We start from the raw sequence: 24,603 nt of genomic DNA, 5'->3' as shown, positions 1-24,603 counted from the left end.
GGCTGTTGTGGCTGGAGCAGTTGCAGCCAGAAATGATGGTGAGAGATGAGGTTGGACCTGGACTGGGGGGGGCCTACTCATTGGAGAGACTGGTTTTTACTCTGGAAGGCTGTTGGGGCAGAGGGTTGAATAGAAAAGTCATGTGGTCTGATGACAGAAGGCGCACCTGACTGCTGAGTGGAGGCTAGTCCTGAGGGACCAGGATGGAAGCAGCGACACAGCAGGTTACTGTACACTCTAGATGAAGTGATGGCAGCTGGACTGGTGCAGCAGCAGTGGAGGTGGTGAGCTGCTGTCAGTTTCTGTGTATGTATCCACGTGGATATATTTCCAAGATACACCTTTTGTAGAGATGAATTAAGATTGTGTCTGGGTTATCAGAGACAGAATCTTAATTAAGTGGGGACATCAGCTCTGTAACAGAAGTTTTGCACACAATGGTGAGAGTAGGGATAGAGAGGGAGAGGAGAATGGGGGTTACAGAGCTTTTCTGAGGAAACTGGGGTTGGAAATGATGAAAAATAAACTAGAGAGAGAGGTAGTTGGGGATGGATCGTGGAGGGTCTGATGGACCACATTAAAAACGTGGGCTTCATCGACAGATGGCTGGGTAAAGAAGTCAGTGGTATATTTATACAATGAAATACCACTCGGCCATAAAAAAGGATAATATTTGCAGCACCATGGATGGACCTGGAGATCATCATTCTAAGTGAAGTAAGTCAAAGAAAAATACCATATGATATCACTCATATGTGGAATCTAAAAAAAAAAAAAAGACAAATGAACTTATTTACAAAACAGAAACAGCCTCACAGACATAGAAAACAAACTTACGGTTACTGGGGGGAAGAGGGTGGGAAGAGATAAATTGGGAGTTAGAGATTTGCAGATACTAACTACTATATATAAAATAGATAAACAAGTTTCTTCTGTAGAACACAGGGAACTGTATTCAATATCTGGTAGTAACCTATAAGGAAAAAAGAATATGAAAATGAATATATGTATGTGTACAACATTATGCTGTACACCAGAAATTGACACGGCATTATAAACTGACTTTAAAAACAAAGACAGAAAACCCACAAAATTTAGACTTTATCCTGAAATTGATGGGAAGGTTTGTTAAGAAAGCAACATGTTCCATTTTATGACTTAAATTCTCCAGGTACCTGGTGAGTGTGAGAAACAGGGCTCATGAGCAGTTAAGACTGAAGGCAGGGAAACCAGCTAAGCTCTGCAGTGGTCCACGGTGGAGGTAGTTAAGCTGGTATTTATTATGCACTTGCTCTATACATCAAGCAGGACTCTGAGCACTCTAGCTCAGCCCTCCAAACAGCCCTGTAGGTAGGCACCGTCAGCATTCACCTTTCACAGCACACAGAGGCCGAGGAGCCATGCCCAGGTCCATGGGGCTGCACCGCTCTAGGCAGGACTCAAGCCGAGGCTCTCCGGCTGGAGAATTCGGACTCTTGCACCCTTCGCTACACCGCATCTCATGAAGATAAGAGCCCGGATATTTGGGGAAAATAGGGCAGATCTCTTGTATCTTATCCCAAACCGAGGTGTGCATCAGCCGTAACTCTGCGTGAGTGCTACAGCAGTATCTGTGAGAAACCCACGTCTCTTTCTTTCCTTGCGATCTCACACTGCCTTTCTGCAACCATGAGGTGTACAAGATGCATCTCTGAAGAAATACTGTGATGTTATCATCAGTTAACCCACGTCTACGCTTCGGTCTTAGCTCAGAATTTCTTTTTAGGGGAATGCGTTGGACTTGGTGTCCGTTGGTGTGCTTTTCCCCACAGCTTTTGTCTGGGAATAGCTGGAATTAAGTAACTCACCTCCATTAGAACATCAGGACTATATGGGCTTCTTGTGAAATACACTGACCCGTGGGGAGAAACTTGTTTCTCTTGACTAATCCCTCCGAGTACAAACACAGACTGTAAATAGTCATGCTCTAACTGTTACTTTTTGTAAATGTCAAAGTGTGCAGATGAGTAGTACAAGTTTATAGAGAAAAAGAGTGTCTGGAGAATGCCTGAGTTAGTTTGCCAAAGAAATGTCGGCTCCGCTGCCTGGCGTCTGACAGCTCACCCCGCCCCCCTTCTCTGTTTAGATTCAGGGAGGGAATGAGCATTAGCATCCTTTCCCACCTGGCCGTTACTATCATTCCAGCTTCGTAGAGCACAGTACTGATGGTACCTTAGGCCAGATGTTATCCTCCAAAAGAGCAAACAAACTTCCAGCCCTGCCAGGGATTCAAGCCTGAAGCGTGGCACGGGGACACAGAAATAGCAAAGATTAGCTTGCTCACGCAAAGGCATCAGGGGGCCCCAGGTCCTGGGGCCTGAGTGAGTGTTATCTCTGCCTTAAGTGGCCACGAGACAGAAAACACCGAGACCAAAGACAGTGGGCCGGGGAGGAGGGGAGGGACGAGTCCAGGGAAGGTGACACAGGGTCCACATCAGAAACTAGAGGAAAGAGTTTTATCTGGGAAAGCCAAGGGCCGTCAGAAATGAGTTGATGGCCACTGAGTAAGCAGGGTTCAGAAGCTCCATATTTTTTGGAAACCAGAGTAGCTTAAGACAGGAAGTTCAGTGTTATCAGCACACACCTGAGACACTCTCAAGTAACCACCAGCCCTACCCAGCCCTTCCTTCTCCACTCACGTTCCAGGTAAGGAGCACTTTTATTTTTGAAACCCAGGTACACAGTTAGGAGAAGGGAGGAAGCAGTGGCACCCATCTTTTTAATGAGCATTGCCACTGGAGAAGAAATTAGCATCAGCCTGAATTTTATGTGATGTCAGTTAAATGAAGGTTGTTTTATAGCCCTTTACAACAAATCAGAATCAACTAAATTGAAAGTAAGCCTAGCAGCTGGGATAAGTAATCAGGTAAGTGGCCAGTTTTGCTATTTTTGCTTTGAGCTGAAGACAGAATTTAATTTCTAATGTCCCTGAGGTGTAGGATTCACAGTTGGGGACTGCGGTTTCTGGGATGATTGTTTAAGATGCTCGCAGCTCAGTCTCGCCCTCCAGTCTACAACTTGCTCCACCGTGTTCCCTGGAGATGGGCCCCAGCACATACGCGTGTCCACCAGAGACAGGGTTGTGAATTAGTGTAGGACAGAGCTCTGCTTTTGGCGGAACATTAGAGAGCAGGCTGGAAATAGATGACCCAGAACGAGGCAGTAAATCATCCACATTAACTGAGAGACTCTAATGAAAGTCCTGAAATTCATATGAAGACTTTATGGTCGCTCATGAAATTAGCCCAAATCAGAGGAACTATTAGAACAGTTTTGTGCTTTAAGAAAACGGTGACTGTGTTCAGTTGCTGCAATTTGCATATAGTCAGAATGCCCTGACAGAATAAATCCTGGCTTTTGGGGACAAAATTTCCCAGCAGAGCTTTTCACTCCATGAGCCATTGTTTCTTTCATGGATTACATGATGAGTTTAGTATCTCAGATAAGTTCAGGAAACTGTTGAGGAGGCCAGAAGATGCTTGGTGATGATAACAATACTGAGGTTAGTGGCCTGGGGAATATACCTGGGGTGTGCGTGTGTGTGTGTTTGCTTGTGTGGGCAAAAAAAAGGAGGAGGAAAAGAGGATGAGGGGAGAGTAGTCTTAACAGAAATGAAACTTTGCAATTACTCAGAATGGAAGTATTAAGAGGGCAACAGATGAAGATAAAATGGTGCTTGTAATTATGGTTTATGAAGACAAATAGGCCATACTGAGTATGTAATCTTCATTTTTTTCTCCTCTGCAGCAGATGGATTAAAGGCAATACACTAATCTGCCGAAAATCCATGTACCTAGGTGGTTTTCAGTCAACCTTAGAGAAGAATAAAATTTGCACAGATTTCTTTCTTCTTACAAATTTGCACCTTAAAACACTTTTCTCAAAATATTTGTATGTTTACTATTTCCCCAAAATTTTTATATCAGAATATTCAGAAAACTTTTCAGATGTCTGCTTACTGAAGTAGCAGGTGATCTTCCCCATGAAAAAGAAAAATGATAAAAGGGACTCTCTCCCTTAATTTCTTCAATAGTAACTTCTCCTTCCCTGACCAGTAACACCTACTTGACTTTCAGTGCTTTATACTTTACGTTTAGATGTGGAAAGAGCATGATGTTAAATTTCCATCATCGTCACCTCTTGATAATTCTATTCGTAAACAATACCCAAAGCAGGAAAAGCTGACTTCTCTGGGAGAACATCAAACTGGTCATGGCAGTGCAGAGAGCAGGACGGGTCTCTGATGGATCTGGCTAACACAAAAACAAACCTTCACTATTGAGCCCCAGACAGCCTCTAGCACTTGACCCTGTTCAGCCGGCTCGGGTGTCGCTCCAGGTGGTCCTTCGCGGCTTTGACGGATCATTGTGCTCTGAAAGCACTAAACCATGTCCCTGAGTTGTAGAGGTTACCCACTGTATCTTGTTGCTTTGATAAAAACTGGCACACAGAATTGAGCAAATTTATAGGGACAGGAGTTCAAATGTGCTGACCTGTTATTTCTAGAGAAACGGTTCTTTGCAATACCTCTCCTCTTTGTTTGTACTGCCCTCTCCTGGCTTGTACATCTGTTAACGTATTGTGTTGAGAAAAACCACATGGTGGGAAGAAACACTGAGGGCTGCTCTCCTTTCTACTTTCCATTAGCAAGTCATTTCTCATTTTATTGTCTGAAAGACGGGGTCAACGTGGAGTGATCGATTCAGATGTGCTGAAGATGTAAGTTGTGGTAGAAACTGTCTTTATGAGAGTAATTTTATATGGACTTTGTAATGTCTGTGAAAGAAATGATTTTGCAAGTTACTGCATCATTAGTCAACTTTTCTGAATCATCTATGTGAAGATTCAGTGTTATTGGAAATAATTTGGACACTTTTTCTCCATGTTTATATTTTACAGTGGCTGCTAATTTACAGAAGATTGTAGATGATCCCAAAGCTTTAAAAACATTGACATTTAAGCTGGTAAGTGGAAAGCTATGGAATGAAGGTAAATATTTTGCCATGCTGCGCCAGCAGGGAGTAGTAATGTAATATGATAACCCACTCCGTAATTCTGCCAGTGTTGTTTTCTTTGGAAACCCATTTTGCATTCGTCATTTGCCTGGTCAACATTTGGGAGCATTTTCTGATCACACTCGGAAATCTCCTCTTCCGTGAGCATAGCTTGTTCTTTTACCGTCATACCTTTGACTAAGAGTGGCCATTTGAGAAGTTTTAAAGCCTGTACCGTTTTGCCCCCGGTTTGTATGGTAACTTGACCTGAAAGACAAAATTAAACTGAATTCCTTCCAAACAACACTAAAGCTTTCCTGACGTGAAAGTCAGGGTTTCTAACTTTAAAAAATTGAAGCCGATTGTGGTAGAAATGTTTTAATTAATTGGGAGCAATTGTAGAACAGCTCACTGAAGGCTAGTGAACAAAGACATAACATTTTAACTCCACAATTCAAACCACAGGAACAGATTCTCAGAGAGAGGAGATATTTCAGCAGTTTTTCTGCACTATTAGGTTTTAAATTTAAAGAACTAGGGTGGCCACAGAGATACAGATACGGAGCATTCTGGGATCCTTGTGAAACCAAGAGATGGAGATCATGGCCAGAAATGGAGAGAAGTCCAAGTAGTCCAAAAGCGGCTATTTTCCTGAAAGTTTTATCAAACAGCACATTAAGTGACTCATCTTAAAATTTTATCTCATCAAGGACCAGTCAGAACGCTGCAGGCAATTTAGGATCGAGATGGCCAGTGCTTTGCTGTGCACAACATATACTGATGACCTGTCTGTTTAATTTCTTGTAAAAAATTTAATGGAAAACTTGTGTGGCCAAAAAACGCTAAATGATGAGTAACAGTAAATGTGAGCCTGGTGCTAATTAACTTTCTGGGCCTTGCTTCTCATCTATTTTTGGAGGGCTAGGCTGGGTGAGAAAAGAAAAACAGATTTTCAGAGAAAGAATTTAGGTGAAGAAGTTCATTTAGATAAAAGAACATTTTTAGACACAGATAAATTAACAAATTGAAAAATTCATCTTCTAGCTTGGGACGCATCTGTTGCCTCTGTCATGTTTCTAAATTCACCCGCGTCTCTGTGAACGTGTTTCACTCCTGTGAGAAGGTACTGATGAGAAAATGGCACCCCTTGGCTGTATTGTAAGCCAATGTTAATGTTCCTTTATTCCTTTTTTATACCGTTAAAAAGCTACAACATATTGCCTCCAGAACATTTTCCTGATTTTGAACCTGTAAACTGAGAGACTGAAACTTCCATGGTGCCCATTCCCATTGTCCCTAAACCTGCTTAACCTACTAAACAGGAGTAGCAACTCTGGCCCTTCAAACTACTGACGGTTTTGTGAGAACAGCCCCCGCACGGTCCCTAGATAAGCAGTAAGAACCCCTTGGATTCCCCCTCTTGAGTCTGTGCTCCTCTTCACCCCCGTTCCCAGCGCATTACCAGGATCCGCTCATCTTCTGAAACTCATCTTCCCGCCTGTAACTTGCCAGCCTCCACCTCTGTTGACCACATTGAGGCTAGAGCTGGGGTAATTCTTCCTTAATTCCAGAATGCTCCAAATACTCGACTGGCTCTCCACTGTCCTCTTCTGAAATGCAACCCCTAAGCGTGGCTAAGGAAGTCCTCCCTGCTCAGACCTCCCTTTAAGTCCTGCTTCCCTTTCCTTTACCCCCCCCCCCCAACTTGTTGCCTCCCTCTTTCTCTAGTTCTCTCCTATTTTCATCTGCCAGCCCTTCCTGTGAACCTTTTCCTCTTACTAAAATATCCTCACTCAGCTTTTCCAGGCCTGCTCATCACAGTGTCCAGTTTTCTGCTTAAATTTCACTTCCCCAAGAAGCTTGTTCTGACATCAGTCCTTGGCCTCAGTGCTCCTCCCGTATTCTCCCCGACGAAGGTTATGTTGTATTGAAATTGTGCAGAATCTTATTTGTACCTCTCATCCATCTAGAGGCTCTGGGGTGGGGAGGGGGGCAGAGATTTCTATCTTGCATCCTCTGCACATAGCAGGGACTTGATGATCATGAAAATGTATCGGAATAGTGCAAACCTCATTGAGGAAAACTTCAGCCGTCATTATCTTTCCTGTTTGTTTCCATCCATGTAAGATAATTAGGACTGTGACTGCTGCTCCATGCCCTCTTTTTACAGTGTATTAAAGTTCCTTGGCCTTGCCTGCAGAAGTCACAAGCATCACTGCTTTTCTTGTGCATCCACGGTTTGCAGGGCAGTGCAGGTGTTCTTCATCTCAGTGACTGTAGTCCTCACCATCCCACAAGATGGTGACGTCATTAGGTCCATTTTCTGTCTTGGGAATTGGAGGCCCTGTGGGGTTGACCTGCCCGGGGTCATACAGAACAGAAGCCGCAGGTTCAGCGCTCGTCTGGCATCACAGCCCATATGTTTCACAGCTCTTCAGTCTTAGAGGCAGGACCCAGCAGCCGTGGTTCTACAGTTTTCTGCTGCTTAGTGGCTCCGCCCTTTTGGATGACTGGATATGTTTACACTGGCTGACCAGATCTCCTTTGGACCTTTAAGCACAGTGAGTAATACTGGCCTGTCTGGCCCAGGAGACGTGCGGGAGCAGCTTTCCAAGTTTTTCCTGCCCCTTACAGCTTGAGGAGGTTAATGTGTGGCATTCTCAGTAAGTGGAAATGGATGGCTTCTCCCCTAAAAATAGTTAAAAGATGTTAAATAAAGCCAAACTCAGGCGTGACCTCCTATTTCTGTCCCTTTACTCTCCATCCAGCCCTTGTTAAAACCTGAGAGGGTTTCTTTGTGGTCGTCAGTTGCTGGCCAGTTTGAGATCCACTTGACAGAGCTCATTCGAACTGTTGGCTTAATCTTCTAGAGGACACTAGCATCCTGGTAAAACCACAGAAATTCCAATGCATTTGCCTTCATTCATCAGTTTGGTTATTTTACCGAAGAATAAAAGATCAAGGTACTTCAGAAACATTTTTCCTCCTAAGCGGCAACTGCGCATAGTCCTTTTCTCTCTCAGCTGTTCATCATTTTAATCACAGCGCTTTCTTTGCTTCCTAAAGGAGAATGTCAGGGGCCTAAAAATCCTCTAAAGAGCCACTGGTGCTGTGATTCTTCACCTCGCGGCACAGCGGTCTCACTCAAGGGATGGTGGGGCAGCTGGGAAATTACTAAAATAGCCTAATGTAATTGTTCTTGGCATTCCAGTGTAATTGTTTCCCTGGGCTTGGGGAATTTTGAAAGTGCCCCCTGGTGATTCCTGTGTTGGGCTGAGGCTGGGAATCAGTCCATTTGCAGATGGCTCCTCCGATCTCTTTCCTCTTCCCGCTCCCGCTGCTGTTAGATGTACATGGCTTAGGTTTGACAAGGTGTCTCTAATCTTGTATATCTGCTTGTGTAAGAGAAACAGTGGCCTGAGGGGTAAGGGTATTGGCTATTTAAAGAAGTACATTTACTTTTTTCTCCACCCAGTGAGATCTTTAGGATCATTTGACAGGTAAGTGGAGTCTGGTTTCTGTTGTCAGTGTGGCTGGGAGCAGGGAGATCAGAAACCTTTCTTATCACGTTCAACAAGGTGGTTCAGGCACAGACGGCATTTCAGCTCAAGTATTACGTGCTTCGGGTTTGACATATCAGTATGGTTTTATCGTTGTAAGCCTCGAGACCAGTCTTCATCAGTGTTTATTAAGGCATTTTTTAATTTGCTACCTGGCAGTTTTTTAAAGTAGGTGAGTCTCGCAGCTTTCTACATGGAATTTCTGAAACTGCGTTAGTGAAAATAGAAAATATTTAATATGTCCTTAAAGATAGAATACAAATTGTACGTACAGTTGACCCTGGAACGACATGGGTTTGAACTGTGCGGATCCAATTAGACGTGGATTTTTTTCATAAATACCTTCCACAGTACCAGCAATCCGTGGTTAGTTAAACCCCAGGGGACAGAAGAACCTCCTTTAAGAAGGGCCAGATATGTTATATGTGGATTTTTGCCTGCTTGGAGGATTGGCACTCCCAACCCCTGCGTTGTTCAAGGGTCAATTGAACATGTAATTAATATCCAGTCAGGACACATTTACTTGAGCATTCTAGATTTTAGTTACTGAAGTATAATAGCATGCATTGTGGATGGAAATTTTATAAGCATTTTGGTAATTAATGACTAAAGGGCCTTATTTTTAGAGTCTTTCAGCTTAGCTATAGTTGGAGGCTGTGTGACAAAGGAGGCATTTCCCAAAGTACAGGTTAAGCCAGGGCACCTGAGAGTGTTGGCTTTCTCTCTGTCCTGAAACTGTCAGTTCAAGATGGTCCACGTAGCCACTCTCCTGTTCAGTTGGAAACAGTGCTTCTGCAGGTGTGGTCCCCAGATGGACAGTGTCAGCTTCCCCTGGAAACGTGATAAAAATGTGAATTCTAGGGCCCTGGCCTAAGGAATCAGAATCTTGAGGTACAGGGCACAGGAATTTGTTAACAAGCTCTTCAGGTGATGCTGAAGTTCACGAGCCACTGCTCTAAAGGAAAGGGAGGTTCATGCCTTGGGAAGCACTAGGGTAGAACAGAGGTTCTCAAACTACTGAACCTGTAAATCAGCTGGAGCGGTCAGGAAAGCCCCGACCACACTCCAGACCACTTCAGTCACCACCTCTGGAATGGAGGTGGGCAGGGGCTACTTTCAGAGTCTCCAGGTGCTTCCAAAGTGCACCCAGGCTGGCGGTGGAGGGACTCCTTAGACTGATGTGGACAGCCACGTCTTCAGCTCCTCCCCGGGGTGTGGGCCACACCTGCTGGGCTGGCAGGAGGGGTGAGCAGGTGGGGGTTTTTCAGACATCAGAGTACAGACACTTGAGTGAGAGCAGTGGGGTAATGGTAAGTTTCTGATCATGTATACATTTTCCTTTAAGGTTCACAGTGTTGGTCCTGAAATTCTGGTGTTGAGACCCTTTTAGGGGATCCTGAATGTCAAAACTTTTTTATAATAATACTGAGATGTTACTTGGCCTTTTCCATTGTGTTGACATTGGTGTAGAGGCCCTTGTGGTTACAGCTACTAATGCTGGCACAAATCAAGGCAGGAACACCCACCTGTACTGGTAGGCATCTTCTTCAGAGCACTCATTTACTGGGTGATGGACTAAAATGCAAACAAAGCCAGTTCACTTAAGAAGAAGCCATGAAACACTACTATTAAATCCCTACTTGAGAACATATCTTGTTTAACATTGTGACTGATGAAGTGGGAAACACAGCTCCAGTACTAACCATGAGGGTTGTCGCCAGGAAAAGCACAAGTGAGACTGTTTGAACTGGCCCTTTGTTTTTTTCCATGGAGCACCATTTTCACTTGGAAGAACTGGCAAACAGTGGCTATTCAGACTAGGGATTTGGCAGACTTTTTTCCAAAATGAACCAAGTAATCCTGACATCCTAAGGAAAACTGACAATATTTGTTAGTAAGTCTCAGCTTTCAAGCAAAAATAGGATTTTAGAACTTGTATCTGCCATTGCGAGCTTGACAGACCCTCAGTACTTGAGGCTTTTCTGATGAGATTGGTGATGGGTAAGATTAATAAATACAATTTGTTGATATTATATAATGAAATACGTCAAGATTTGCAAGGTCTGAATAGCGCAGTGATGCTGAAAAAGCCATTCCAAGTGCAAAACAGACCAATGGATTTTAGTAAGAGTTGAGAAAAGTTCAATACTATGGTTTCACATTCCACATTGCAGCTAAGCCTTAAGAAAAAAAAAAAACCTGGCAAGTTTTGACACAGTTATGTAGACAGGCTAGTAAAATGCTCTTCCCTTTTCCAGCTACAGATTTGTGAGAGTCTGGATTTTCTTTACATAGTGCAAGGAAAACAAAGCAAGAGAGTGAATGCAGATGCAGGGCTGATAAAATCCAGCAAAACATTAAACAGTGTGGTAAAAATACAAAGCAGTGGCCATTCTTAACCAGTTTCCCAAAGCAAACCTTTTTTTCACAAAGATTTTATGTGTTAGCATGCACTGGGCTTGTTTTTGTAATGGTTAATGAATCTATGTGACTACTTTAGAAAATCTTCTATTTTCTTAGATGTCATTACAACCTACATCATGTTTTATGTTTTTGAGTATATTTAATACTTAGACATAAAAATGATCAAGAACTCCAAATGTGTAACAGTGTAAAGGGATCCTGAGATCATAAGGATCTCTGGTCCCTTTTTCTGTAGAGTTCAGCATCATTTGCCCTCATTTGTGTCTTGCAGGCCAAAGAGAGACAAGGATTCAGCCTTAAGACAGCGCTAGCGAGGTAGCTGGGGAAGGGAGAGCCGAGTGCCTTGACGCAAAGCCAAAGCGCCTGGGCTGCTTTGGGGTCACTGCATGGGGAGGCCGTGTCCCATCCAGTGTTCTGTTTCCTGGCATAGTCGCTGGTTTAACTACCCAGTCTCATAAATGCTCACTCCCATGACCCTTCCTTAGAGGGGTGTAACGTTTTTATTTCTCATCATTTTAACCCCCTGCTATTCACACTGCCAAATTTCAGAGGCACTGATGGGCTTCACACTTGCTGGGCTGACCTTTTTGTCGACAGCAGCAGGAAGTTTGACCTCAGATGTTTGGCAGTTGTCCACACAAATTGTCTCTGCCCCCAGCAAGGGGTTGAGGAAATGACGTTATTGGTAACAGCTACAAGCAGAGAGGCAAAGTTTAAGAAGACAGATGAAGAAACAGTGGTAAGTAGGAGGAGAAAATCGGTGGGGGTGGTAAATATCACAGTGTCCACGTGACAAGACACCCACCAGGGAATTTCGCAGCTTCTTAGTGACAAGGGAAGGAGTGCAAACGGTGAACACGGTCCTTTACTGAATATCTTACCTGTCAAGTGAAACGAGAGCCATCATTAGAGACACACAAAGTAAATTATTTAAATGTTAGCTAATATTCCTACTCCGTAGGCTGTGGGTTTTCTTACATAAGCATAACTACTCACACTGAATGTTACTGTAAAATATTCAAGTTGTAGGTTCTAATTAGCTGCTTATTTTAAAGGAAAACGCTGGGGTTGGCAAAGGCCTGCGTTTAGGTACTGTTTGTTGGAGCGGTGCGAAGCAGATACAGTGTGATGATTGGAAAGGGCTTTTTACCACAGGAAGCTAATTGTTTTCACAATAATTTAGCAGGAACTAGGCCAAGAAGAGGCGTGGAGGGCTCTTCGGTCGATAATTGCCCATTCCCAGGTATTCAGTTTTCTCCCCACTTGTACTTACATAATGTACTTACGTGTGGTTGGTTCTGATGTATGCACTGAGAGTGAAGAGGCAGTGTAGAGTGGTGAGCCGAGTACTCTGTGTGCAGGAGAGGGAGGTTAAAAAAACAGAATTTATGAACTAGGACCAGGGAGAGGGTTGATGGTCAATGCCTTATTGCCAGTTTCTTTTGATTTTAAAATAAGTATTTGGCACACTAACTTGGGCCAATTTTAGGTAATGTATAAGTCTTAAATTATTACAAGTTACATTATAAAGAAAAATCTGGTACACTGCATTTCCTGTAAAAATTACTTGCTGGTATTAAACAACCTTGTCATGAGCCATTCCACTAAGTTGGTGACCACTTTTTCCCCTGGCCAGTTTGACAGATGATTTTGCTAAAACAAATTACCCTTGTGTGACCTGTTAAAGCTCTTCTGCTCATTTTTGTAATGTTCTTTTAGAAGTTATTAAGGAGCTCATTTACCTAGCTGTTGAAATCACGCCACTCGTTGACAACTCCAGGGCGGCAGGCGTGGGCACGGCGGTGTTCTCGCGGCTGATACACCCCGCTCCTCTGTGTTCTGTACTTGATGGCATGAGGACTGGGCTTCTCAGGGCAGTGAGCACCCAGTAGTTGCTGAAGAGCGCGATTCTTAGGATGTCTGCTGGCAGAGATGAGACACCAGGCCTGGATCTGCCTTCACAGGAACAAGTCGGTAAAAAAGCAGCAGTGACCAACCAGCACTGAGGTTTCTTTTTTCCTTTTCAGGCTTCTGGCTGCGATGGGTCGGAGATTCCTGATGAAGTGAAGCTGATTGGGTTTGCTCAGTTGAGTGTCAGCTGATGTCTGTCTCTTGACATCACCCTGATCTGTCATGCCGCCCCCGACTTGTCCCTCCCCTGACCAGTCCCTCCCCTGACCACTTCCTGCCGCCCCCTAGCAAAATCAGAGGATTGTGAAGAGGCCGGCTTCCACATAACGGGATAAAAAAAAAATTTTTTTTTAAACTTACGACACTGAGTTTCTGCTTTATTCCCTAGCAATCCACTGTATGAGAACAAGCAAACGCCACAACTGCACGACTGTTGCTTATTTTTCCAAAAGCTACCTAATATTCTCAGCAATCAATTTGGATATCCCTTAAGAGAAAAGAATCCGAAACCCACTCAGGTGGTCCTACTTATCGGCAACAAAAGGAATTTTTTCTATCAGAAGCCTACTTCTCTCATGGTCGTTCTTTCTGTTATAATACTTTAATTGTACATCTGACAATACTGCCTCTTATGTTGTATTTAGAAATTAATATACTTGTAAAATTAAGATTTATTAGCCAAACTTGAATTCTAGTTTTAAAACTGACTGTGAATTTTATTTTTCATATATTTATGCATTACACACCTTAGCTATAAGGAAAAAAAAGTTTTTGATTATATGCTTCTTGCAGTTACTCACTCGTTATTTAAACAAAGTTTCAGGTTTATCTTTGGAGTACTTATAACTTCTGATTTTTGAAATGACTGAATTAGGAACTAGAATGCTTTCTCTTTTGTTTTGCCTAAAAACCAGTCCACAATCGGATTGTCTCTTGGGAGAGGGAGGTGCCTTGCAAAACAAAAAAAACAAAAAAACAAACTTTCATATTAAATGTGCCTGAGGCTGCTTTACTCTGGAATAGTCTCAGATCTAAAATTTTCTCTACAGGAAGTGGCAGATGTAAGTTTTGCTTCACTGGAACGTTAGGATGCTCTATATAAAATGTTGCCATTCTCTTAGATTGCTGAATATGTACCCACCTCTGATATGACTTCTCCTGAAGTGAGAGGATCTGTTGTTCCAAAGGCGATAAACTTGAAAAATACCGGAATCCGTGTTTTACTTGAAATTCTGCAGCATACCCAGACGGAATGAAAAATAATAAAGGGTTTTGTGCAATGACTCAAAAGGTAAAATGCTGTTAAGTTTCAAGAATACTTTCAACCCAAATAGCCCTTTGCTTGACTATATATTATGGTAATAGTAAACCTTAGGATTTTCAAAATTGGAGTCTAAACGTTCAGGGAGGTGGCTCCCGGATGGTACCATTTGCTGTTTCCTAGCTAACCCTAGACATGGCAGCTCTTTAATGTACTTTCAAAAGCAAATATATATTACTAAGGAAAAGTTATTTATAATTGCCTTGTCAATTGTTAAGGTGTTCTAGAGCCATTTGCATACAATTTAATGTAATTTCATTCCATTCTATTGTTTACACAACGGTTACTCACAGATGACTGCAAAGGTAAAAGGAAAATAAAAGTGTATCATTGCACAAAGAGATGGCATCGCATGGCTTCATTCCTCTAGGTAGCACCTGCACTGCTACCGTGATAAAACGCCCACTGAGAACTAACTGGTGAAAAGCGCCCCACAGGAAGACTAAGGCATCATCCGGTCACAGAGAATCAGGTTTAACAAATAACCTGAATTAGCTTGAGGAGAGAATGAAAGACAAACATTCACACGCCAGGTAGACAGACTGTCTTGGAATTAAAACCACAGGACTGCAGGGGACAAGAGAATTCCTTCTAACTGCTTCGGTCTAGTGACGTGGGCGCCGAGGCTGGAGTGGTTAGGGGCTGCTCCAGGGCCTTTGACAGAGCTGTCTGCAGAGCCGGCCTCCTAGGGCCCCGGCTTCCTGACATCCACAATATGTTCTTAAATTAACACTCTTCTGCACAACTTGTGGACAAAATAGTACAAGCAAAGACCCTCATCTTCTACCCAGAGTAAAACATACATGAATAACTGGAGAACTCTTATTTTGCAATACAGTAACGAATATTTAATATCTATTTTTACTTTATGCCCGGATTCCCATCTCTTCCCTAATGGTATTTGAAGGAGCCTACATACATTCACATACTAGGATAAAGATTTAAAAATAAAGTTATGATGAAGGATCAATAAGAATTGGCTAGCAAATTTGATACAACATTGTAAAATGATTATAAATCAGTAATATTTAAAAAAAAGAATTGGCTAACAAAGAGAAAGGAAAAAAACCGTATGATATCACCTGTATGTGGAGTCTTAAAAAAAAGACAAATGAACTTACTTGCAAAATAGAAACAGACTCACATAGAAAACAAACTTGTGGTTACCCAGTGGGGGAAGGAGGAGTTGAGGGATAAATTGGGAATCTCGAATTTGCAGAGACTAACTACTATACATAAAATAGATAAATAGCAAGGCCCTACTGTATAGCACAGGGAGCTGTATTCAATACCTTGTAATGGCCTGTAATGAAAACATACAGAAAGGAATATACATGTATATATAACTGAAGCACTATGCTGTACACTGGAAATTAACCTTGTAAACCCACTACACTTCAAACATTTTTAAGAACTGGCTAACAAGATAAATGCAAGTGTCAAGTTAGGGCGCAGAAATCCACCATGACGTATCGCTTGATGACTAGAGTAGTGCGCAGGTCTGGATTACAGCTTCCAACCCACCCACGGTGAAGAGGGATGTCTTTCAGATACAGATGACTCATTTTTTTTTCTTTTTCCCTCTCAAGTTAGGAGAAACAGTTTTTCCTAGTACTGCAGCCTGCGATGAAATTCTAGGAAGTTGGAGTTATGTATTCAGAAACTTAAGACTTCTCAAAGCACTGATACATACAGAGCAAGTTCTGAACATTTTCTTTTTCTAGTACTTTGAGTGGAGACCCAGAGGTAGGGTTTATGATAGGAAAACCTGGCCAGAAAGGAGCGGAGGGCATGAACCACGCAGTTCCTCTCGCTCGTGGTCTAGACAGACAGACCTAAGGTACAGCTGAGAGGAATGAGTGGGCTCCAATTCCTTTAGGCCAGTCCTCTGGGGCTACTTCTCTTAATCAAGCTTTCGATTAAATACGACACGTTGTGATTCTGTTCACTGGCTAAGACCTAAACTTCGTTAAACATAGATATATGCTATTATTTATTTGGACAACTTCATGTGCTTTGACAAACAGGAGGATTTACACTTCGGAAAACCAGTGCCCGCATGTATCTGACCTAAACAGATACAGAAACTGTCCTGCAGCCCATGTGCCCCTACTGTGGTCAGCTCACAGTAGGAAGTTATCTATCTCATTTTCAACATACTGTTTTTCTATGAACAAAGGAGTTTTTTCTGTATGTAAAACAACTTTTAGAGATACCTATAAATCCTGTGTGATGAAAAATTTTTCAAAAAGTTATCCTTCTAAAGTTTCCTAGGTGTTAAATATCTTGTGTGCTGGTAAACATGGTGTCTCTTCATGTCTGGGTAGGGCGAAGCAGTAGTCCTTACGGGAAGAGGCAAGAATTCCCTCAAAAACCGAATCTAGTCCTATATACAATGATCATAGCATGGGAAAATTTCATATCAGGATTTTCACTCCCTCATCTCAGTAATGCACCTGCAGCCTGTTTAGTGTTAAACCTGACAAATTAACTGTGGATTCTGCTTACCAGTTTAATTAAATTACAGATACGGTGAATATGAGCCAATTAAGAGTGGAGGACTTTGCCCAGAATTAGGGTTTGCATTTGACAGTAAATGATCTTAGGCTTTCTTTTTTCTTAGGAGTGTCTTTGGTAAGAGAAGATGTTGCTTAGTGAAGCCCACTGAGTCCGTGACAGTAAAATCTTACCAGTTTAAGATAAACTCTTTTCTCCATTCCTGTAGCAGAGAGCATGCTCCTAGCTCATCCAAAAGTGGCTCTGCAGCATTACAGTCCAGTCAGAGGAACTCAGATATACTCCTGCTTTCCTGCTACACACATTCATTGTACAGTCTGTTAGGAGGTCCTAGCTCAACTCAGACTCTCACCAGGATACTGAAGGGCGGGTTGGGTGTAAGTGTAAGTGGTGTGCCGGGGTGGGTGGTACTAGAACATTCCCTCACAGCCAGAATGTACAAACCTAGAATGATGTGATGCTTTCAGGGGTTCTAAGTTTCAAGAGGTCTATTACTAGGCCAAATAGCCATAAGCAAATGGTTTTATCAAGTGGTAACATCCATTATTTATTGGCATGAACTAAAATTTCAAGTAAGGAAGTTTGATCGTAAGAGTGTTTCCTTTAAACTGATGCAATTCCTAGAGCTTGCTGCTTAGGATGTGCAATACCAAGAATGATTAAAATGCTTAATGCATATAAAGTGTGTGAACTGTAAGGGTGAATGTTTAAAATAGGATCAAGTGACTGATTCCTTCAGGGGCCCTAGATACAGTATCAATTAACACCCAGAACACCATAGAAAGGGGCTGGTACTCCACTGGAATACACAAGCCATTAAAAAAAAAAAAGTCAAAAGTACCTGTTTACAAAATGTCCCAGTGATTGCCTCAGTGCCATTTTGCCGCAGAGAAAAAGCACGGTCCAGAAATGGTGATTTTTTTTTTTTTAACCTGTCTTCTTATGCCTTGCTCAACTTACTTAGTCAGGGCTAGTTTGGGGACCTAAGAACAGAAGAAAAAAACTGCACAATTAGCTTACCAGCTATATAGTACATCTTATGCCAAACTAATGGATGCTCAGAAAGATACATAAAACTTCCCCTACATGAACTGTAACCTACAAAACAAGCATCATTAACTGATGAGGTTTATTGACCCTGTATAATTTAGCTCATAACTCAGAGGGCAAGGAATATTGTTAAAAGTTATAATCTTATGCTACTATTTGAATTTGCTACAGAATGAAGAAAGATCAGTAATAGAGTAATAATCCCTATAGTGTAGTTATCCATCATGTAGAACACTGCCCTGAGAAACCAAGATTTTAATTTATCACATAGGGAACTGGTTTATTGTTCGGGTAGAATGTTCAGTAAACTTGAGTCTACAACATGGAAGAAGTAGGATGACCTTTAAAAAAATGGTAGAGACAATACTCTGGTCCAGCCTCCACCCAGATGAGTAACTTGGTATTGAACAATCCTGGCAATAGCACTTAGATGTGTTAAGTAATAAATACAAATGGCCAATAGGCACATGAAAAAATGCTCAGTATCACTAATTATCAGAGAAATGCAAATCAAAACTACAATAAGGTATCACCTCACACCAGTCAGAATGGCCATCATTCAAAAGTCCACAAATGATCAATGCTGGAGAAGGCAGGGGGAAAAGGGAACCCTCCTACACTGCTGGTGGGAATGTCGTTTGGTGTAGCCATTATGGAAAACAGTATGGAGATTCCTCAAAAAACTAAAGACAGACTTACCATATGAAACAGCAATCCCACTCCTGGGTATATATCTGGAGTAAACTAATTTGAAAAGATACATGCACCCCCAATATTCACAGCAGCACTATTTACAATAGCCAAGACATGGAAACAGCCTAAATGTCCACCGACAGATGACTGGAGAAAGAAGATGTGGTATATCTATACAATGGAATATTACTCAGACATTAAAAAGAATAAAATAATGCAATCTGCAGCAACGGATAGACCTGGAGATAGTCATTCTAAGTGAAGTAAGCCAGATAGAAAAACAAAAATACCATATGATATCACTCATATGTGGAATCTAAAAAAAGAAAAAAAAGACACTAATGAACTTATATACAAAACAGACTCACAGACATAGTAAACAAACTTATGGTTACCAGCAGGGGAGGGGGGTGGGAAGGGATAAATTGAGAGCTCTAAATTTGCAAATATTTACTACCATATATAAAATAAACAACGAATTTCTTCTGTATAGCACAGAGAACTATATCCAGTATCTTGTAGTAACCTATAATAAAAAAGTATATGAAAACGAATATATGTATGTATATGTATGACTGAAACATGCTGTACACTAGAAGTTGACACACTGTCTTTTTTTAACAGAAGTGTAGTCAGTTTACAAACAAACAGGCAATCAGAGTGAGGTTGAGTACATTTAGGTAGATTTTTCATGTACATACATCTTTTTCTCCTCTCTCCAAACTCAGTGGGATTCTGGAAAGGAAATAAGCAAACTAAGAGGAAGAAATCCAAATGGCAGAGTAGAAGGATGTGGAGCTCACCTCCTGCCACAAACACATCAAAACCTTATCTAACATGTGAGACAGTTCTCACTGTATAACTGAATCACTTTGCTGTACACCAGAAACTAACAACACTGTAAATTAACTATACTTCAACAACAACAAAAAAGTCTACAGATTTCAAATGGTGAGGATGTGGACAAAAGGGAACCCTAATGTACTGTTGGTGGAAATGTAAATTAGTGCAGCCACTATGGAAAACAGTATGGAGGTTCCTCAGAAAACGAAAAAATAAACAGACATAGACTCATAGATATAGTGAACAAACTAGTGGTTACCAGTGGGGAGACAGGAGAGAGGAACAAGATAGGAGTAGGGGATTAAGAGGTACAAACTACTATGTATAAAATAGCTACAAAAATATGTTGCACAGCACAGGGAATACAGCTGGTATTTTATAATGACTTTAAATGGAGCACAATCTATAAAAATATTGATCACTATACCTGAAACTAGTATTATTAGTCAACTATACATCAATAAAATAATAAGTGAGTTAAAATGACACAGGATTGAGCAAAAGAACAAGCATGTCACACACTGGGATGCCAATACTATTTTTGCTTATTACTGGGAAAGCCTGAATTGAGACTCCACACTCTGTTTTCCCGTTCTAGAATACTGTATGAAGTATTGGGCATACACATTATCAAATGTGATTCACACATCAGTCCTGTGATAATGTGTATGTGTACGCTGAGTAACAAACAACATAAGATCTATTTCTTATTGTGGCCTGTAGCCAAAAAGATTGAGAACGACTTTTTTAAGCTATTTCAACTATTCTTGATTTTACTTGCAGCTGAAAGCAGCCGCCCTGATGAGCACTTTACATCATCTCATTTACTCTTAAACAGCTCTGGGGGCTAGGTTTATTACTCCATGTTAAAGATGAGAAAACTAAGGCTCAGAACGACTAAGCTCCCCAAGATAACACAGTAAGTACTGAGATACAAAGCAGGGATTTGAATACAAGTATCCCTGGTTCTGAAGCCCAAATTCTTAGTCACTGTATCAGGCGACCTTCCTACACAATACAAGAGCCACTTTATTGCAGGTTTGCTCTGGGCCAGGCACTAAACCAGACTTCCCCTGCCTTACCCTGCTTAAGCCTCGCAGCAACTCTAGGACATCGACTCCACTATCTGCCTTTCACAGATGAGGGAACAGATGTACAGAGATCTTCAGTAACTTTACCAAGGTCAGCCAGCTAGTCAGTGACAGAGGAGAAATGAGCCTATGCCAATCTGATTCCAAAGCATTCCCACCACCCCTTAGAGAGCTGCCTTTCTAAGGGCAAATTCTGATTTTGTGGGTCCTGAAGTTTAGGCAGTTTAGGGTAGGAAACTAAGTTTTGCAAGCAAAATTATTCGTTGAAAATTAGGTATTTAGTCTTGCAAGGGGACCTAAAGATTATTCCTAGTAATTCTGCCCCTGAGCCACAGATGTAACACTTGCTTCTCATTCATGATTTGTATTTTAACTAACTTTTATGTTCATCAGAGCCCTTTGTGATGTAGCTTCCAAATCCAGGAAGGTAAGTGATTTTCCCAAGATCAAAGAATCAGAAGTAGTTGTTTGAGACAAGACAGATTCAGTTTCTTTATCTTAAATGGCTTTGAAAAACTAAAATAAAAAACAAATTACATTCTTTGATAATAAAATGTGAAAAACCAAAATGGCTTCTGCGCAGGCTTTGTTGCTGCCTGTCAGAGTGACCTCACCCAAGTCCTGCTTCACTGAGCCTCAGTGTACTCCGTCTTAGATTGAGGGGGATTCATTAGTTGATCATTAACTTCCTTTCCAGTATGAACATTCTAGGGACCTAATTGAGCAGAGGAAGGAACAAACCGCTTGCTGCTTGACTGAACTGGCCCACCCATTCAGCTGTAACAGTTGAGCTGCTGGTGAATTGGGTCTGAGAAAATCCAGTCAGCTAATTAGGATCTTTGGTTTCAGCCACTGGTTGTACAGGGAGTCAGGACTCACCTACTGGAAGTTAAAATGATGGCTGTGTTAATTAACTTGATTGTGGTGATTATTTCACAGTGTATGTGCATATCAAAACATCAGGTTGTAAGCCTTTACTCTATACAGTTTTTATTTGTCAATTAAACTTCAATAAAGCTAGGGGGAGAAAAGAGGTGGAGGGTCACAGCTCTGAAAGGAAGCTTACTGCTTTCTGATTCTTCCCTCGAGCCTCTTACAGAGCTGCTGGGTGGGAAGAGAGGGGCTGAGGAGACAGCACAGTCCTCAGGCTGCAGGAAGTAGCCCACAGCTCTGGGTTCCTTGCTTGTCTCCAGATACTTTCTCTGGATCCTATATTAGCTAATGGACATGGTCTTTAAATATTTAAAGTATTTATATTTCTGGGGCTAGACCCTAAGCGCTCCTCAGAGGCCATTCCTCTAAGCTCCTCCACAGAGCTCTCCTTACAAGAAGAGAGGCAGGAAGCGTGGGGAAGGGAGATGCAAGAGGAAGACACCTAGCAAATGACTCCAGCCATGCATCCTTGCCAAACGTAAATACAAGCGGCCAGTGTTCTTACTGACTCCTAGGACCTAGGTCAAAACCCAGGTCTTAGAAATGGTGGATTCCTTAATATTTCTAGCATTTTTGTTTTATGAATAGTTAAGTATTTCAAAAATAAGTTTAATATTAACATTACTAAAAATAGTAACCAGAGTGTCTATATTCCAGATGCTTTTCATATGTATTACCTATTAATCTTATAACTATGCAAAGTAGGTATGCCTGTGTCCAATTTACAGCTAAAGGAAATAATAGGCATTCACAGAAGGAACCTGTGAGGTCAACAGCTAGTTAAGAGCAGTCCTGGAATTTGAACTTGCACGTATCTCCTCACCATATCACACTGCCTCCCAGATAAGTCTGCACTTTCCCTGTATTGATTATAATGTCATTTGATTGCCTTTCAACAGAAAAGAGTAAGTTTCATATAGGAGCTATTTCAAATGAAGCTTATAATATTAAGTTGTCTGGTACAGACCTTTACTCAATGTGATGGGGGGAAAAAAATCCACTAGGAGAAAATATATTGTTGAAAACCAATGACTGCATTCAGACCAAAATAGATTCAAGTACAAATGGTAGGTGCAGGCTGATCGAGAAAAGGACAGTCTGGCTGGAAAGTAGCATTTTCAGCTGCTACTCTATGTTGGCAGCCTTTCAAAGCCATACAACTGTTAAATATATTAGTATAAGGAAGTCTGTAATACCACCACAGTCAGCTGTGCAAAGTGAAATTAAGAGTGACTGACAGATAAGTAGACTTCAAGTAGCAAATTGCCGAAAAGATCAGCCTGGAACTGTGAAACACAGAATGGTACTCTGGTGTGGGTTAAAAGAGAAAGGGTTGACTTGTCCATCACCACAGCCACTTTGGGGATCAGTCAAGTATTTCTTGAACTTCTCAGTACCGGCACAGGTATCTATACGGAATAAGGTTAAACTTCTTCAGGTATCACCTGGACAATGCTCACTACCACAGAGAGATTACCTCTGAGTCTAAATGATTTCTGGCTCTTGGATATTGCTTTCATCCTTCAGGAAGACAGGAGGCTTGTTTTAAAAGAATGATGTAATATTGGGCTGTACATGGTAGAGCTCTGGTAAATTTCAGGAAATTGTTTGGGGTTGCCTCTTAAAAAGAGAATCATCAGTGTCTGGGCTCCATTTGTGCAAGGAGACTTTGCATTTGCTTATGGTAGACATGGCTGATCAATCACTGATATCTTCCCTGAGCCTCAGTATTTTCCAACACAGCAATCTAGATAACCCTGACTAACTAGGCACTTGTGAAGTGAGCTAAGCCATGAAAATAAGAGCCTCATGCCTATTTTATTAATAACTTTATACACAAGACTTAGAGTAATTATGCAACAATCGTTGAATGAATGAATGTCATGACTGACTTCTACCAATTCTCTCAAAATTTAGACTCAATAAATATATTTTTTAAAAGATCACAGGATTTCAGTGATCACCTGATCTAATCTCCTGGCAATCATCCTTGGGGCTGAAGATTTCTAACTCCCAGTCTTGTATTTCTGATAGCCTACATAAAAAGAAATTCTCTGCTAAAGGAGAAATCTTGAAAATATGAGACCAGACAGTTTTCTGAGTGGGCCAGGGTTTGTATTTTTGAAGGTTTTAATCAGAGAGAATATGTTAAATGTAGGGTGATCCCCAAAATGTCATCCCCAGAAACTCCTAGTCTGTAATAAGCACTTAAGTACACAAGGAGATACTTGATACATAAACTTAAATTTCCATCAAATCACCTTGAAGCTTTTAGTTGCAGAGAAATGATTAACTTTTTAACAGATTGAGCAAGGGTAAGTCCTCTACACCAATGCTCTGTGCTGAAGGCTGTCAAGGCTCTGTATTCACTCTTTGTCCTTGAGTTTGCAATGGATGTCGCTGAGGTGGCTGTATTCAGAAAGCTAACCTCAACGGAGCCCTCTGACCAAAGCCAATCCACAGTGAGGTTGGAGAGCCACACACTCAACTGTGATGACTCTTCCTGCAAACACAATATTCAAAGAGCAGCATTTTGTCACCTAGCTCTGAACGCATGTGGGTAAGAGTATAGTTTTCAATAATTTTTTTCAACTTCCTTTTATTTGGATGTAAAGCTTTTATTACCTTGTACTGATCTTGAGAACAGTCACTGGTCTACAAAAAAAATTCTTACATATGTGTAGAATCCTCAGTCTCCCTTTCCCCATTCTTGTCTTCTTCAAAAGACCCCCGTACTGTCCTGGGAGTAGGAGTCGAGAGCTAAGGATCTTTCAGTCTTGAGACAATGGCTCCCCAGCATCTCATCTACTGCTCTCCTCTGTGCTCTCTCGACCTCAGCCTCACTGGCCTCCTTGCTGTTTGTTCCTTTAACACACCAGGCACTGCTTTAGCCACTCCTTCAGAGACAGGGTTCTCCCAGACCCCCTTGACTCATTCTCGTTTATTCTCCAAGTCTTTGCACAAATGAGGCCTCCTTAGCTCCACATTTAAAATGAACAACATTCAACCCAATTACCCAGCACTCTTAATCCCCCTTACTTTGCCACTTTTTTCCCCTAAAGCACATGTCACTCTCTAACAGTCTATAAAATATACTTACTGTGCCTAGTATATATTCTCATTCTGCCCTCCAAAGTTAAAGATCTTTGTTTTGTTTAGTGAGGTATTTAAACTCCCATAACGAGGATATTATAGACTCTCAAGTACTGGCTGATGAATGAATGAAT

General features: G+C 41.6%; 1 protein-coding gene and 1 long non-coding RNA gene across 4 annotated transcripts in view; one reads left to right on the top strand and one right to left on the bottom strand.

Annotated features, from left to right (window-relative positions):
* STK39 (serine/threonine kinase 39) overlaps positions 1–14,590 on the top strand; it is a 252,120-nt gene extending 237,530 nt beyond the window's left edge. For both annotated transcript variants that reach the window (XM_032479619.1, XM_032479620.1), the window contains exons 17-18: positions 4,939–5,003; positions 13,045–14,590. In XM_032479619.1, coding sequence (XP_032335510.1) covers positions 4,939–5,003; positions 13,045–13,119 — 140 coding nt within the window. In that variant the 3' untranslated portion in view covers positions 13,120–14,590. The remainder of the gene's footprint in view (positions 1–4,938; positions 5,004–13,044) is intronic.
* Positions 14,591–17,585: 2,995 nt separating this feature from the next.
* LOC116663648 overlaps positions 17,586–24,603 on the bottom strand; it is a 74,937-nt gene continuing 67,919 nt past the window's right edge. For both annotated transcript variants that reach the window (XR_004319906.1, XR_004319907.1), the window contains one exon: positions 17,586–17,749. This is a non-coding gene — a long non-coding RNA (uncharacterized LOC116663648). The remainder of the gene's footprint in view (positions 17,750–24,603) is intronic.

The sequence above is a fragment of the Camelus ferus genome, chromosome 5 (assembly GCF_009834535.1).
Source record: "Camelus ferus isolate YT-003-E chromosome 5, BCGSAC_Cfer_1.0, whole genome shotgun sequence".
Classification (NCBI taxonomy): domain Eukaryota; kingdom Metazoa; phylum Chordata; class Mammalia; order Artiodactyla; family Camelidae; genus Camelus; species Camelus ferus.
The sequence above is the reverse complement of the archived record's forward strand: the minus strand, read 5'-3'. Positions and strand labels throughout refer to the sequence as shown.